The 17,976-nt window shown below is 37.9% G+C and overlaps 1 protein-coding gene across 2 annotated transcripts in view; it reads right to left on the reverse strand.

Moving 5' to 3' along the window:
* The window catches only part of FMN1 (formin 1), a 434,454-nt gene that overhangs the window by 174,648 nt on the left and 241,830 nt on the right, over window positions 1-17,976 (reverse strand). For both annotated transcript variants that reach the window (XM_068965008.1, XM_068965009.1), the window contains one exon: window positions 6,200-6,287. In XM_068965008.1, the coding sequence (XP_068821109.1) occupies window positions 6,200-6,287 (88 nt within the window). The remainder of the gene's footprint in view (window positions 1-6,199; window positions 6,288-17,976) is intronic.

Here is a 17,976-nt window from a genome sequence, read left to right on the forward strand (position 1 = left end):
GGAGAAGACTCTGGAGAGCCCCTTGGAAAGCAAGGAGATCAAACCAGTCAATCCTAAAGGAAATCAACCCTGAATATTCACTGGAAGGACTGATGCTGAAGCTGAAGCTCCAATAATTTGGCTACCTGATGAGAAGAGCCAACTCATTGGAAAAGATCCTGATGATGGGAAAGACTGAAGGGAGGAGAATGGGACGACAGAAGATGAAGATGGTTGGATGGCATCACCAACTCAATGGACATGAGTTTGAGCAAACAGGTGGTGAAGGACAGGCAAGGCTGACATGGTGCTGTCCATGGGGAGTAAAGAGTTGGACACAATGAGTGACGGAACAAGAGGAAAGCCCAAGACAATTTACAGTGAATTTCAGATGCCTGGAATTTCATTATATTTTAGACAACTGGCATAAACCGTGACAGGGATTTCTATAAATTATTAGGCAAAAAGGAGCAAAGTCCAGTCAGCATTCTCAGATCTGAGTTTTAGACTCTGGGTACACAACTAACTTACATTTTGATTAGAGATTCCTAAACAGAAAGATGGTCTTTGATACAGCTGAACTCTGAGATTCTGAACTAGTTAGAACTAAAGTGAAAAATGTTTTATTTTGATGTTAGATTAAATATTATAAATATGAATTCTGAGAGTCTACGGGAAATTCCAAATGGATGCCAGGAGGTTTCTGGCACCTAATCTGTTGCAATGCATATGGAGGTTTATATCAAGAATAGTCAACAGCAATTTTCCATCTCCCCTGGGAAAAAGAATAAGAGGAAATCACTAACGTGGAATGAAAACACTAATTTGCAATCATTTAGGAAGTCACTGTAGCCAAGGATGCCAAATGTTTTTAAACATAAGTCACCCTAGTTAACTAGATGGAAAATCAGCAAGGGGTAAATCACTTGTTCAGGATATCTCCTGGACCAAATACAAGTGGTGTGGTATTATGGTCAGTGTCCTGAGCCATTCTTCCTCCACAACCAAGGTCTTGCCTTTAGTCATGCAGTGCTTTAAACTTCAGTCAGAACAGAGATTTAGGTTTCCCCTAAAAGATCCTGCACACCACCTGGGGTGGAGAGAAACACATATGGATGGCTACCTTTGCGGGGATGTTTGGTCTCTAACCTAGCCCTATTTCCTTAGTATCAAGCTGGAATTTTCAGACATTCTTGAACACTTCAGCTGAAATGTCACCAGTCACCTCCAACTCAAATCATGCAAAACAGAACTGACCTTTCAGCTTCTACCCACGCTTTCCCCCCCTCTATTTTCATTTTATGCTTTTGGCACCATTATTCCCATTCTTGCTGAAACCAGCAACCCCAAACTTCTCCATCATCATATGAATCTCATGGGGCTAACCATAAAAATCTGCTCTTCAAACATCCCTTGTACGTGGTCTCCTCTACATTTCCACAAACACAGCCTTAGTTCTGGCCTTTGTCATTTATTATGTCAACAATCACAATCCCTTTCTATCAGATCTAACCATGCATACATGCTAAGTTGCTTCCGTCATGTCTGACTGTTTGCGACCCCATGGACTGTAGCCCATCAGGCTCCTCTGTCCATGGGATTCTCCAGGCAACAGTACTGGAGTGGGTTGCTGTTTCCTCCTCCAGGGGATCTTCCCAAACCAGGGATCGAACCCACACCTTTTATGTCTTCTGCCTTGGCAGGCAGGTTCTTTACCACCAGCACCACCTGGGAGCCTAGATCTAGTCACCTACATGACGATTTCTATTTATTCATTCAACAGACCCTTGATGATCCTCACCTCATCGCCAGGTACAAGGTGTGAGGGACACATCAGTGAGCATTATCCCTCTTGCAATTTATCCTCTGATGGCGATGTAAGTGAGAGGTACATGAACAAAGAAAATATTAAGTTCTGGGTAGAAAATAAGAGAATTAACTTAGAGTGACTTAAATTAGGGGGGAGGATCTGGGAGGACCTCTTCGAGATGTTTAGCTGAACCCTACAAAATGGTAACCCACTCCAGTATTCTTGCCTGGAGAAGCCCATGGACAAAGGAGCCTGCTGGGCTACGGTCCATAGGATTGCAAAGAGTCAGACATGACTGAAGTGACTTAGGAGCAAAGAAAAAGAGTGTGCTATTGAATGGGGCTAGAAAAGCATTTCAAACAGAGGGAACATACTATGCCTTCAAAGACACGGAGGAAGGAGAGAACTTGGCCTGTTAAGGAATCAGAGGACCGCTTACACTGGAGTGAGAGAGAAATGAGCACAGTCAAGTGCAGGAGAGGATAGGGCTGCTGCCAGAGCATGAAAGGGCTTGGGGGCCAGCCTTCTGTGACTGGAGGAGTATTTCTGCACTCAAAAGAAGGTCACAGCACTGCCCCTTTAACTTCTGTCTCCATGTTACTGGTAGGATAATGTTCAAATTTCATCTGATGACAGTCAGGGTCCTTCCTGGTCTGGACAGTACTTGCCCTTCGAGTACTTTGCTCTGAAGCCACCCTCATTCACGTGCAACTTGCACACTTTACATGCGCCTCCTCTTCACACGCCTCCTTTCATCAACTGGAAAAGCTCCTTCTCTGTGTGATGACCACCATTTCATCCTCTGAGACTCATCTGAAGTTTTACAGGAGGAGCCGATACATTGATCTCTGTTATTTCACAGGTATCTTTATTCTGTGATCTTACGGTACTCTGTACTTCTCTCCCACCATCCTGTGCACTCTTGAGAATGTGAAATTCAGGATGTCATGTGTTGTGGTAGTCATGGTGTCTGAAACAGAGCTGGCATTCAGTACATGCTTATTGACGGAGAGAGGGAAAGAGGAAGGGAGGAAGTAGGCAGGCAGGAAGACGTTTTGTCCAAATGCACCAGAATGAAATTTATGACATTCTGACGTCATCTAGTCTAAGGTTTATTCTTTAAAACCAAATTAAAATTTAAAAAATTCTTTACTGAATGACTTCTAGATAGCATAAATTAGCCCAGTTCATGGTAAACAATGCTTAATTATCAGAGAAATTCTAAGCAAAGTAATGCTACACGTGATAAAGGACCACACACTGGCTCTGTTACTTGCTATCAGTTAACAGACCTTGAGGTACTGAGCCCCCAAATTCCACTTCTTCAATATACACTATAGGCAGTGACAGACAACAGAGAGGGGCCCACTTTACAAAGAAAATAAGGTTGCTTTTTAAGAGTTGAACAAGTAAAAACTGGGTTATCCATTACCTCTGTGGGAAGTAATGGTGGGCTGAAACACCCAGAACTGTTATTAAGGTGACCAAGCTGTTATCTTAGCAAGAGGAGAAATGCCATAAGCAAATATCTAATGCCAAGAGAGATAAGTGGGGTGGAAGTAACAGTGAATAGATAATATAAACATTTTGTCATGCTGAAGGAAAATTCTGTCTTCTCCTCCGAGTGAATATACTAGCTTTCTGGTTTATGCATCAGCTTCTTATGAGTCTGCATGAAGCGCAAGTTGGTGTACCTGCCTCTGCACACTGACAAAGCTGAATATACGCCCAAAAGACTGGAGAACAGTCTCTTGGCTGCGGTCACTTCACCCTGGTTAACACGCTGTGTGACCCTGCCTGCCTGCCAGCTGGTCTGTTCCCATCAGATCTCATGACAGCTACTTCTCTCACATTAAAACAAATGTTTTAGGTCAAGGTCAGCACAAGCAGTCCTTTCATCAGGATGAGAACACAAGGCCAAGTGCATTCCATTCATGACCAGATATGGATTCTGAATGAAAGTAACCGACACAGCTCAGGCTCCTAAGTGACCTTCAGATGCCAGTGTCAAATGATTCTAAAAAGAAATTAAGTGAGAGTTATACTGTTAGATTCATCTGGAATGTATTACTAAATGAAAACATGAAGTGGAGATAATTGTTTTCTAGAACTTAGGATCCAGCTCTGGTGGATAACAGAGATGTTTGAAGCAAGAGAAAGAACTAAAATAGTGCCCATGAGTCCTAAAGTCTGTGATGCTACAATCAACATTTCCAACCCTAAAATTTAAGTTCACGTCTTCTTCATGAGAGCACGTTCCTATCCAGAGTAGAATGCTGAAAAAGGTCTGGGTGAGCTAATCTCTTATTCAACTCACCATGAACATTCAACATTCATTCAACATTAAACGTTACAGTACCAAGGGAAGAAGGTTTATAGTCCTGGGTTGATAACTGGAATAGCACATTGTTGGAATGAGTCTTACCCATATGGCAATCTGAAGTACACTACAACTGGACAAGCCTAAAGAGAAATGAATCAAGTGCCGTTGACACTGTAAAGACTAACATCCATAGTGCTACTTGTTATGGTAATGAAACCAAGCATACTTGATTTTCACCAGGCTTAGAAAGAGCACTGTGGTTTAGGATAAGTCTCTGCTACTATATCTGAAAAATTCCTTTCTAATTTCAATGATTGCATCAAAAAAGGGAGTCTCCTTGACAAAAGGCTATAAACTTACCTGCCAGTATGTGTTTTATTTTTTTCATTTGCCTTAGTCTCACAGTTTTCTGTGTGAATTTCAGAAATTCCATCCTAGAGGATCTAATACCTAAAGACACTGACATATCCTTTTCTAATTTTGACAGTGGACCTTTCCAGCCACCCTCTGCTCCAATCTCAAACCAACTACTGCAACGCTGTTTGAGGTTTAATATTTCACACTTATGTATTCAGTTCTACTACTAAGCTAAAATAGTAAAGACAAGTTTATTTGAATATTCTGCGACTGCCATTTAGTATATGTTTAGTTTTATGTGGAATTTTAAATGTTTGCAATAAAGCAAAATTTTAAGCCTTTAACAAAGCTTATTTCAGAGGAAAAATAATGTACGCAAGTTTCTTAAGTGCCTTTCAGTTTAGGACCTCTGGGGGGAGGGGTGGGGTCCTTCTGCTGTGTCCTAGAGATAACTTGAAGACATAATCAACTAAAACCTGAAGACAAGTGTGACTTAAGAGTGTCTCCACTGTTACACTGAACCTAAATTTCCTGAAACCATCTATGAGAGATTGTATTACCACTTAGAAAATATTATCAGTGATATGTCAAAATGAAGATCTACATTTAATTGATGGCTGAGAAAGGAGCAGCATATCTTCACATAAGACACAGATTTAAAAAATGTCAGAAGATTTTGGGTTCACTTTCCCAAGGGCTAAAAATAGATATAAAAGTAAAATGTCCTTGCTTTAAATGTCTTTCAGACTGGGCCAAGTTGAAATAGTGCCACTCAAAAAAAAAAAAAAAAAAAACCATAACAAACAGGAGACTAAGAAACAATGACATAACTAAATGTATGAAAATGGAGAGTGTTTCTCTGTAGAGGCATTTCCGCTAAAGAAGAAATGAGGGGGCTACGAGATCATTATTTGGTAAACTTCTAATGAAGTAATGAACCTAGGCAAAGATCATCAGTGCCCACAAACATCATTAAGAGAATATTACGTACTTGAGAGAATAAAGAGAATATTACGTGATATTACAGAATATTATGTACTTCTCGAGAGAATATACAGTAACATCTATGGACTATTCTCTCTTGGCTGAGATTAACTCTCCAGATCAAAGTAAAAGTTTGCAGGAATCACAGGAGACAGAAGAACATAATAAATAAAAACATGGCAATGCAATCAGCAACACTTAAAATGTGGGAAATTTCACAGGATGAGTGATCTGGGTTCTTTGCAAAAACAATAATTGCAAAGAAAAAAAAATAGATAGAAACCTCTAAATCAAAAGAAACCTTAGAGATGGACACATTCAAGGCAACGCATGAAATCTGTATGAATCTTCGCTTGAACTAACTGTACAAGAATCGATAAATTTACAATCAGTGATATTAGAATTACATACTTGATGACATTAGGAAATTATTGTAAATGATTTTAAATGCATGATAATGGCACTAGAATTATGCTTAAAGTATCCTTATCTTTCATGGTATATTTCATGGTATATTACCATTTTTAAAGGAGGAATTGTAAAATATCTAAGATTTGCTTCATAATAATCTTGTAGATGGAGTGTTTTAGATGAAACAATCTAGTTAATGAGTTAATGATTTTGCCTCTCGGTAGTGGTTACATAGTATTCACTGTGGCCATTCTATTTTTGTATATGTTTGACATTTCTCACAATAAAAGCTGAAAAGCTTTAAAGTCGGGGGAAAAAGTATGAATAAGACTTACCCTGCTGGATATCCTTCATTTCTAAATGCAAACTAGAGATCAAGATTCCCACAGTTTGAGATCGTTTTCCATCCAATAACTTGATGATCTAGAATTAAAAAAAATATATATCAATATAAGCCTAAATAACCAGGCAGTCTTTCAGAAGCATAATGAAAACATTCATAGCTTTAGATACCCTGATTGGCTAACTGAACTGATGCTACAGTTACTGCATTTTAAAACTTTAATTTGACAAAGCAATCTATAGATTCAATGCAATCCCCATCAAGCTACCAATGGTATTTTTCAGAGAACTAGAACAAATAATTTCACAATTTGTATGGAAATATGAAAAACCTTGAATAGCCAAAGCAATCTTGAGAAAGAAGAATGGAACTGGAGGAATCAATTTGCCTGACTTCAGACTATACTACAAAGCCACAGTCATCAAAACAGTATGGTACCGGCATAAAGACAGAAATATAGATCAATGAAACAAAATAGAAGGCCCAGAGATAAATCCACGCACCTATGGACACCTTATCCTTGACAAAGGAGGCAAGAATATATAATGGAGAAAAGGCAATCTCTTTAACAAGTGGTGCTGGAAAAACTGGTCAACCACTTGTAAAAGAATGAAACTGGAACACTTTATAACACCATACACAAAAATAAACTAAAAATGGATTAAAGATCTAAATTTAAGACCAGAAACCATAAAACTCCTAGAGGAAAACATAGGCAAAATACTCTTTGACATAAATCACAACAGGATCCTCTATGACCCACCTCCCAGAATTCTGGAAATAAAAGCAAAAATAAACAAATGGGACCTAATTAAACTTAAAAGCTTTTGCACAATGAAGGAAACTATAAGCAAGATGAAGAGACAGCCTTCAGAATGGGAGAAAATAATAGCAAATGAAGCAACTGACAAAGAATTAATCTCAAAATTATACAAGCAACTCCTGCAGCTCAATTTCCAAAAAATAAATGACCCAGTCAAAAAATGGGCCAAAGAACAGACATTTCTCCAAAGAAGACATACAGATGGCTAACAAACACATGAAAAGATGCTCAACATCACTCATTATCAGAGAAATGCAAATCAAAACACGAGGTACCATCTCACACAGTCAGAATGGCTGCTATCAAAAAGTCTACAAACAATAAATGCTGGAGAGGGTGTGGAGAAAAGGGAACCCTCTTACACTGTTGGTGGGAATGCAAACTAGTACAGTCACTATGAACAGTACAGAGATTCCTTAAAAAACTGCAAATAGAACTGCCATACGACCCAGCAATCCCACTACTGGGCATACACATCGAGAAAACCAGAATGGAAAGAGACACATGTACCCCAATGTTCATCGCAGCACTGTTTATAATAGCCAGGACATGGACACAACCTAGATTTCCATCAGCACATGAATGGATAAGAAAGCTGTGGTACATATACACAATGGAACATTACTCAGCTATTAAAAAGAATGCATTTGAATCAGTTCTAATGAGGTGGATGAAACTGGAGCCGATTATACAGAGTAAAGTAAATCAGAAAGAAAAACACCAATACAGTATATTAACACATATATATGGAATTTAGAAAGATGGTAACGATGACCCTATATGTGAGACAGCAAAAGAGACACAGATGTAAAGAACAAACTTTTGGGCTCTGTGGGAGAAGGCAAGGGTGGGATGATTTGAGAGAACAGGACTGAAACATGTATTTTATCTTATGTGAAACAGATCGCCAGTCCAGGTTTGATGCATGAGACAGGATGCTCAGGGATGGTGCACTGGGATGACCCTGAGGGATGGGATGGGGAGAGAGGTGGGAGGGGGGTTCAGGATGGGGAACACATGTTCACCCATGGCTGTTCCATTTCTATGTATGGCACAAACCACTACAATATTGTAAAGTAATTAGCCTCCAATTAAAATGAATAAATTAAAAAAACTTTAACTTGAAAGATATCTAGAAAATAAAGGAAAAATACCACCCCAAATTCCACCAATCTAGTACAAGCATGTAAACCTATATAATATTTAATTTACTCTGATCTTTTTTATTCAAACACACTTTAACTAAGGTATAACTGCACCACATATGCAAGTTTTTAATCTAACTTTTCCACTTATCACTGCCCTATTTCCATGTTGGACTTTGTAAGTCACTTCATGGCCTCCAACCTCCTTGGCTGTGGACCATCCACTGAGTGGCTTAGGGGAAAGATCACTGTGATCTGGACTCCACTGCTGACCAGTCATATGACCTTGGGAAAGTGACTTAAATTCTAGGAATTCAACTTTTTATCACGAGTAGGTTTGACTGTACTGAGAGTGTGTATTTATTCTAAACATTAAATGACATAACATACATAAAGCACCTAAAATAGTTCCTGACATAGATATTATTTAAATAAAATTTCTCTATTCAAGAGGGTTAGGTTGCTCTGTGGTTGTGCTATGATTAATAATACTTTGTACATACAACTTTAGTTTGAAGTTGTTTAGAAGTACTCTTTTATATCAGTAATATTATATATGTATATAAAAACTTTTTTATAATCTTTTTAGAAGCTCTAAATACCTCACTGACAATTATTTCAACCCTCTATGAATGTTCCATAGAGAGCTCATTATAGTTTCATTTCTCTCTAAATCTAGTGAATCAAATCAGCTCCAAAGAATATATCACACAGTGACTACTAAGGGAAAAAATTTTCTTTCTTGTGGCAGGGCTACACAAATCAATATGAAATCACATAAAACATCATCAAATCATATGTCTTTAATCCATATTGTTGGGTGAAGTATAAACTAAAAAGCTATGCTTCCTCTCCCACCTATGAGCATATAAACTTATTAAAAATATAATGAAGATAAGATTAAATAGTAATACACATCTACATTTATACTGGTACTAATTAGCTGAGTTGCTTGCTGGTTGAACAATAAGGGATAACATTAGTTTGTTCCAACCAAAACTACTGTCTACCTATCTATCAATCAATGCTGAGTCAATTACTGCCAGCCCCGTAGCGTCCCCTGCTCAGCATGGCTACTCTTTCATATACTGTTAGGCCAAAAGTACTGTAAGCATTAAGCTTTCATCAAGATAAAAGTAAAAACTGATGATCAGCTTAATGTGTTTAATCATTTCAACATTAGCCTTAGAGAAAGATTCTTGGAGGATACAGAATTTCTGTTTTTAAGAAATAAAGAAGGTACTTGGTATTTTCATTTATTTTTTTATATAGAAGCAAAGGAAGAAGAGATTATATATAATCAAACATCTTCTTGTAAAATGAAATTTCTGGCTTTTTCTTAGAGGACACAAATTTAAGGTGAAACCATCATTAAAGTCCAACACAAAATTAAGAAAGTCCAAAGTTTTGTGTACATATTCAGGCATGTATTCATTTATTAACAAACATCTGCCATGCACCTGTTATGTGCCTGTGACTGCTTTGGATTCGGAGGATAGAGAGGTGACCAAGACATATCATGTCCTTGATCTGATAAATTTTGTAAAGCTTAATGATTTAATACTGTTGAGAAGAACTAAAAAGGCAAATAAAACTATCTGCAGAGCAAATTCAAAGGAAGTAAAGCTTTGAGAATGGACTGGATTTACCCTTAAAAGTCCAAGATAGTGACTGAGATACAGCCTTGGTCGTGGCATACACATCAATGTCAAGGAGACAGGCACAGGAGTCAAATGTAAGACAAGAGGACAATTTGGTTGTAAAAAAATGTCTTCAGACAAATATTCACCATGCTATCCAGTTAGGGTTCTGAAAACCCTGGATAACACGGTCTTCCTACAGCAAAAACAAGATTCAAATTCAAGGTTTTCTAATAGTTAATTAAAAGAAGACAAGAGAGAGCAACCACAAGAGAACAGAGAGGGAAGGACTGAACCTGAAATTGAGATTCTGTCACAGGATAAAAAACAAGCAACTGCCACCAAAAAGTCTACAAACAATAAATGCTGGAGAGGGCATGGAGAAAAGGGAACCCTCCTATACTGCTGATGGGAATGTAAATTGGTACTGGCATGATGGAGAATAGTGTGAAAGTTCTTAAAAAAAAAACAAAAAGCAGTTACTATATGATCCTGTAATCCCATCTCTGGACTTATATCAGGAAAAGACAAAAACTCTAACTTGAATCATGCACCCCCATGTTCATTGCACCACTATTTACAATTGCCAGATACAGAAACAATCCAAGTGCCCATAAACACATGATCAGTTTAAGAAGATATAGTGTATATATACAATGGAATATTACTCAGCCATAAAAAGTGAAATAATGCCATTTTCAGCACATGGATGGACCTAGAGATTACCATACTAAGTAAAGTAAGACAGAGAAAGAGTATCATACATCATTTATATGTGGAATCTAAACAAAAGATATAATTTACAAAACAGAATCAGACTCACAGTTGTCAGAGACAACCTTATGGTTTCCAAAGGAGAAAGATGTAGGGAAGGATAAATTAGGAGTTGGAATTAACATATGCATACTATATGTAAAACAGATAACCAACAAGGACCTACTATGTAGCACAGGGAACTCCACTTAATATTCTATAATAACCTACATGGGAGAGAGTCTGAAAAAGAATGGGTATATGTATAATGGAATCACTTTGCTGTATACCTGAAATCAACACACCACTGTAAATTAACTATATTCCAATATAAAATATAAATTTTTTAAATAAACAAAAGCAAGCAAATTCATTCTCACTTCATTGTTCAACCAGGCTGACCTGTGGAAACAATGTTACTACCCCCGCAATTCTATTAACCAGGCACAGCAGCTGTTTGGAAGAAAAGTGTCTGTTACTTTCAGCTAGCTGGACTAAAAAAATTAAATTTCTTGAAATGCGGTGCTACTTCCTAAAAAGGGGGTCAGCAGTGTGCAAGTCAGAGCATTTGTATTCTCTTCCTTATTTGTGTCAAATTATTTATCTATCTCTAACTAGACCTTTAAAAATGGACCTATATATGTTTCCATGTAGTCTCTCTTCAATTGTGGAATAACAACCATGTTTCTCAAAACCAGCTGAAATGGTAGGAACAAGGTGGACATAGAATGGATATATGCTCTAAGCCCTCTTCATTTTCATAATTGAAAGGTTTGAAAGACCTTGAAAGACCATAATTGGTCTTTGAAATTATGGTTTGAAAGACCACAATTGAAAATAAAAGGTTTTCTTTTATTACAGTAAAAAAAAAGGAGAAATAAAATCATAAAATCTTCCATATCAACACAATTTTAAATGTACAGTAAGCACTGTTAACTATATGCACGTGGCTGTACAGCAGATGGCTGGAAGTTTTTCATCCTACAGGATGGATACTCTAGACCCCTTGAGCAGCTTTACTCCATTCCCTTCTCCCCAGCCCCTACGCAGTTCTCTGCTTCTACAAGTCTGACTACTTTAGATACCTCATGTAAGCAGAATCACACAGTATTAGTCTTTATGTGACCGACTGATTTCACTTAGAATAATGTCCTCAAGGTTCATATACGTTGGTAGTGTGTGATAGAATTTCCTTAAGGCTGGATAATATTCCATTGTGTTTGGGTGTGTATACACGTGCATATATGGGAGAAGGAGGTGGCAGCCCATTCCACTATTCTTGCCTGGGAAATCCCATGGACAGAGGAGCCTGGCAGGCTACAGTGCGTGGGTCACAGAGGAGCCGAACGTAACTGAGTGACTAAACAAAAACAACACACACATAGGTGGAGATATATATATATATATATCCTATTGCATATGTGTATGTGCATATATATAAATACATAGGTCAATGAACATGTAACTTATTTCTATTTCTTGGCTATTTTGAATAATACTGCAATGAAAAGAGGAGTGCAATATCGCTTTGAGATCTTGCTTTTAATTCTTTTGGATAAATACCCAGAAATAGGACTGCTGGATAATGTCATACTTCTATTTTCCTAATTTTTGGACGTCTTTTCCAATACTTACTATGTTTTTGTTTTTGACAATAGCCATCCTACTAGATGTGAGGAGATACATCATTGTGGTTTTGATTTGCATTTCCCTGATGTTAGTGATGTTGAATATCTTTTCACGTACCTGTTGGCCATCTGTATGCTTTCTTTGGAAAAACATCTATACAAGATTTTGCCCATTTTTAAATCAGGTTTTTATTCAACTGAGTTGTGGGAGTGCCTCACCTATTTTGGGATACTATACCCCTTATCAGATATATGTTTTGCAAATATTAATATCCCATTTCACGTAATGCCTTTTCACTCTTTTCTTTTGCTGTGTAGAAGCTTCTTAATTTGATATCATCCCACTTGTTTTTTTTTCTTTTGTTGTCTGTTCTTTGGTGTCATATACAGGAAATGACTTCCAAGGCCAATATTATGAAGCTTTCCTCACATTTTCTTGTAGGAATTTTATAGTTTCGTATCTTGCATTTAAGTCTTAAATCCATTTTGAACTGATATTTTGTTTATGCTCAAAGATCCTGGTGCAAGTCCATTCTTTTGCATTTGGATGTCCAGTTTGCCCTGCACCATTTGTTGAAGAGATTATCCTTTCCCCATTAGTCTTGGCACTCCTGCTGAAGATCGTTTGACCATGTATGGGTGGGTTCATTTCTGAGCTCTCTATTCTGTTCTATTGGTCTCTGTCTGTCTTTATATCAGTACCATCCTGTTTTAAACACTGTACAGGCACACCTCAGAAATTCTACAGGTTTGGTTCCATACCACTGCAATAAAGTGAGTCATGCAAATTTTTTGCTTCTCAGTGCATACAAAAATTATATTTACCCTGTAGCCTATTAAATGTACAAGTGTATTATGCCTAGAAAAGCAGTATGCAGTGAAAGTTGCTCAGTCATGTCCTACTCTTGGCAACCCCACGGACTATACAGTCCATGGAATTCTCCAGGCCAGAATACTGGAGTGGGTAGCCTTTCCCTTCTCCAGGGGTTCTTCCCAACCCAGGGTCTGAACCCAGGTTTCCCACATTGCAGGCAGATTCTTTACCAGCTGAGCCACAAGGGAAGCCCTAGAAAAGCAATATATATATATATACATATATATACATATATATGTATATATATATATACATATATATATATACACACACACACATATACACACACACACACACACACACCTTAATTGAAAATAACTTATTACTAAAAATGCTATCATCTGAGCCCTTTAGCAAGTGATAATATTTTTGTTGGTGGAGGGTCTTGCCTCAACACTGATGGCTTCTGACTGATGATGGTGGTGGTTGCTGAAGGTTGGGTGGCTGCGGCAACTTCTTAAAATAAGCCAACAATAAAGTCTGCCATGTCAATTGACTCTTTCTTTCACAAACAATTTCTCTGTAGCATACAACGCTATTTCATAGCATTTTACCCAGAGTAGAACTTCTGTCAAAACTGAGTCAATCCTCTAAAACTATGCTGCTATTTTATCAACTAAGTTTCTGTCATATTCTAAATCCTCTGTTGCCATTTCAACAATTTTCACAGCATTTTCACCAGGAGTAATTCCATATCAAGAAACCATTTTCTTTGCTCATTTAGAAGAAGCAACTGCTCATCTGTTAAGTTTTATCATAAAGTTGCACCAATTCAATCAGATCTTTAGGCTCCATCTCTAATTCTAGCTCTCCCGCAATTTTCACCACATCTTCAGTGATTTCCTCCACTGAAGTCCAAACTGAATCCTTCAAAGTCATCCATGAGGGTTGAAATCACCTTCTCACAAACTCCTGCTCATGTTGGTATCTTAGTCTTTTACCATGAGTCACCAGTATTCGTAATGGCATCTAGAATGATGAATTCTTTGCAGAAGGTTTTCAATTGACTATGACATGATCCATCAGAGGAATCACTATCTATGGCAGCTATAGCCTCATAAAATGTATTCCTTAAAGAATAAAACTTGAAATGAGAGAAATGACTCCTTGATGTATAGGTTGCAAAATGGATATTGTGTTAGCAGGCATGAAAACAAACTGAATCTCACTGTACATCTCCATCAGAGCTCGCGGGTGACCAGGTACATTGTTTACGAGCAGTAATATTTTGAAAGGAACCTTCTTCTTGAGTAGTAAGTCCAAACAACGGGCTTAAAATATTCAGTTAACCATGTTGTAAACAGATGTGCTGTGATCCAGGCTTTGTTGTTCCATTTATAGAGCACAGGAAGAAAAGAATTAGCACAATTCTTAAGGGCCCTAGGAGTTTTGGAATGGTGAATGAGCACTGGCTTCAACTTCAAGTCACCAGATGAATTAGCCCCTAACAAAAGAGTCAGGCTGTCCTTTGAAGCTTTGAAGTCAGGCTATGACTTCTCCTTCTCAAGCTATGAACGTCCTAGATGGCATCTTCTTCCAACAGAAGGCTGTTTCAGCTACAACAGAAATCTGTCCTTTAGAATAGCCACCTTTATAAATTATCTTAGCTAGGTTTTCCAGATAGCTTGCTGCTTCACCTTGCACTTCTGTGTCATGGAGATGGCTTCTCTCCTTAAACCTCATGAACCAACCCCTGCTAGCTTGAAACTTTTCTTCTGCAGCTTCCTCTCTTCTCTCAGCCTTCACAGAATTGATGAGAGTTAGGTCCCTGCTCTGGATTAGGCTTTGGCTTAAGGGAATGTTGCAGCTGATCTGATCTATCTAGACCACTGAAACTTTCACTGTTTCACTTTCTTATCATCTGTGTGTTCACTGGAGTAGCACTTTTAATTTCCTTCAAGAATTTTTCCTTTGCGTTCGTAACTTGGCTAACTGGCGCAAAAGGTCTTAGCTTTGGGCATATCTAAGCTTTCAGCATGCCTTCGTCACTACACTTAATCATTTCCAGCTCCTGATTTAAAATGAGAGATGTATGACTCCTCCTTTCACTTGAACACTTAGAGGACATGGTGGGGTTCTTAGCAGACCCACTTTCAATACTGTGTCTTAAGGAATAGAGAGGCCTAAGGAGGTGAGGAGAGATGGTGGAAGTGGCTGGCTGGTGGAGCAGTTTCAGAGCACACATAACACTGATTCAGCTCTCCACCTTCAAGGGGTATGGCTCACGGTGCCCCAAAACAACGACAAGAGTTATGTCAAAGATCATCGGTCTCAGGTCACCATAACAGATAATAATAATAAAGTTCGAAACATTGTGAGAATTACCAAAATTTGACAGAGACATGAAATGAGCAACGCCATGGGGAAAAATGGCACTGATAGACTTGCTAAATGCAGGGTTGCTACGATTCTGCAATTTGTAAATAATGCCGTATCTGCAAAGCACAATAAATCAAGGGTGCCTGTGGTTTGTAATGCTCTCAATTTAGGAAGCAGAGGACACTACCAAACAAATTATAAGGAAAAAAAAAAAAAACACAAGTAAAAAGGAGATTAAAAAACCCCACAGAGAGTAGAATAGATCAATATTTTAAAATACCTTTAACTGCAATATGCAAAAAGACTTAAAAAATAAAACACATGGAGGAAAACGACACATTAGATTTAATAAACAGACTCACTGAGAGTTCAGTCCGCTAAAACGTCTGGACTGAGAGTTCAGTCCACTAAAAACGTCTGGTCTGAGTTCAGTATCTATTTAGATTATTCCTGAGGTCACTTGAGGTTGTATTTCTATAGGACAGACTTACAGAAATTGTTCAACCATGTCCATTTTACATTTTGATAAATATTCTCACATTGTTTCCAACAAGAACTATCAATTTACACCGCTGCCAAGTATTTGAGAGTGACATCGCTGCCTACACTGGTTTTAAAAATGTTGGCCCATAGGATAGGTAGGATTTTTTTTCACTATTTTGCATTTTTAATGATTTAATAGTAAGGTTAAACACTTTGTTATTGGTCATATGTTCTTGTGAATTGTCTCTGTGTCCTTTTTGCTATGTTTTCCAATGACTATCTATTGGACTGGTTCAATGCAAAGAAATTTAAATAACAACATGGCTGAATAGCAGGAAGTAAGACTTACACAGAGATGGTGGTGGTAAGAGGCACTGTCTAAGGGAAGAAGACGGAAAGGACTCACCTTTTACTGCACCCCTACTAAGGTTTTATGTGCCTCTGCCCACGAGCCAATCTAAATGGACAGTTGTGAATTGGGGGTGGTGAGCACCACGATATTGTAAACTTTTATTCCTTTAGTGGCCCCCCGTGGATTTCCAGAAAAGTAACAATACTTCATGCTCAACAGCCCTGTAAAGTCAGTGCGGTCACCTCACTGCTAGGGCATTAAAGCAAGGGGCAAAGAAAGAGAAGGACACTTTGTTCTGCTACCCAGCTCTCCTTTCTGGTTAATCTCTGATTTGTGGTCAAATCTCATTAACTTCTTACTCAAGATTTTTGCGTCTTACCTGACGCATTTACCTTCACAGCAGAGTAGGTAAGAAGAAAACATGGAATAAAAGACAAGATTGAGAAAACTGATGGAAAGAACAAAGGAGGGAAAGAGAACAGAGATTTTTTTAAAAAAGAGGTTCAGTTAGTTATCAACCAACGATTATTACATTGCTCTTAAAATATTTTTTATAATCATGGTCAAGTTTCCAATAACCAGATCCATTGTATGTAGAACCTTTCACCAACTGAAAACGCCTCGTTTTTCTTTTATTATATGTTGTCTTGATAAGCTAGCTTCTACACAGGTTAAAGCCAACTTCAAAGTTCCTCTTTGAAGAGAAAGATGATATGACAGGAAGATAAACTAATCTTGTGTATCCTTCCCCATTCACTAGCTTCTCTAATATATCTTGGGCTTGAAAGAAACCACAATCACCTACCTACACTTTCCGTATCTGCCTTACTGAATAGTATGAACTGACGATAATAATGGTTATCTGGAAAACTTTTACAATCCTAAATTGCCTGAGGCTGTCAGATATTCAACAGTCTTTTATTCAGTCTTATATACTTTACTATTTAATACATTTAAAAAATTACCACATGACTTTAAATACAAAAAAATCCATAACACGTCAAATCATTTATTAACTCCAAAATTTAACCCATTATTAAGCATTCGTCTTTAAGCATCCTGGCTGCTATTATCCTGTTAAAACTTTAAAGTTGTCTGGCCCAAGTCAAAGGTTCCCAGCAGTTCCACAATCTAAGCAGAAATGCAAAGAAAACTAAGAACCTGAGCCATAAATACAACGGTCCTTCCCTCTAGCTTTTAGCTTTAGCCTTCCAAGCTGTCATAGTCCCTTGGCTAGCTATAGAAAGTGACAGGCATCATCACCAATGACTAGTTGTTGAGAGAAAAATCAGGAGACCAGCCTTCTATTTCTAGGCCTGCCTTCACACGCCTACCCTGAGACACAGTCCAATTCAGCAGCACTCACAAAATGCAAACTCCTATGTTGGTGCACTGCAGGGGTACAAAATTAAAAATAACAGATATACATTATGTATATAACACACCCAAATACATATATACACACATACTTGTCCAATGGGAGTTCAAAGATGAGTTTAAAAGAGAAACTCACGTAAATAACTCCGACATAAGGGAGCTATTTATAAGAATCAGTTAACATGAAGAATTTCTAATTGTTCTTATGTGTATGATCCCTTAAAAAATGCCAGAGCTCTTTGAAAGTGGAGGTTTTAAGTGAAACGGCTGTTTGGCGCATAGTCTTCCTCCAGGTAAACTGAAAAGCATTTCTGCTACCTTCTTCCTGAAACAAAAGTCCAGGTCTCACCTGTGGAAAACCTCTCCATGAGGGAG

This window comes from Capricornis sumatraensis, chromosome 2 (genome assembly GCF_032405125.1).
Source record: "Capricornis sumatraensis isolate serow.1 chromosome 2, serow.2, whole genome shotgun sequence".
NCBI lineage: Eukaryota > Metazoa > Chordata > Mammalia > Artiodactyla > Bovidae > Capricornis > Capricornis sumatraensis.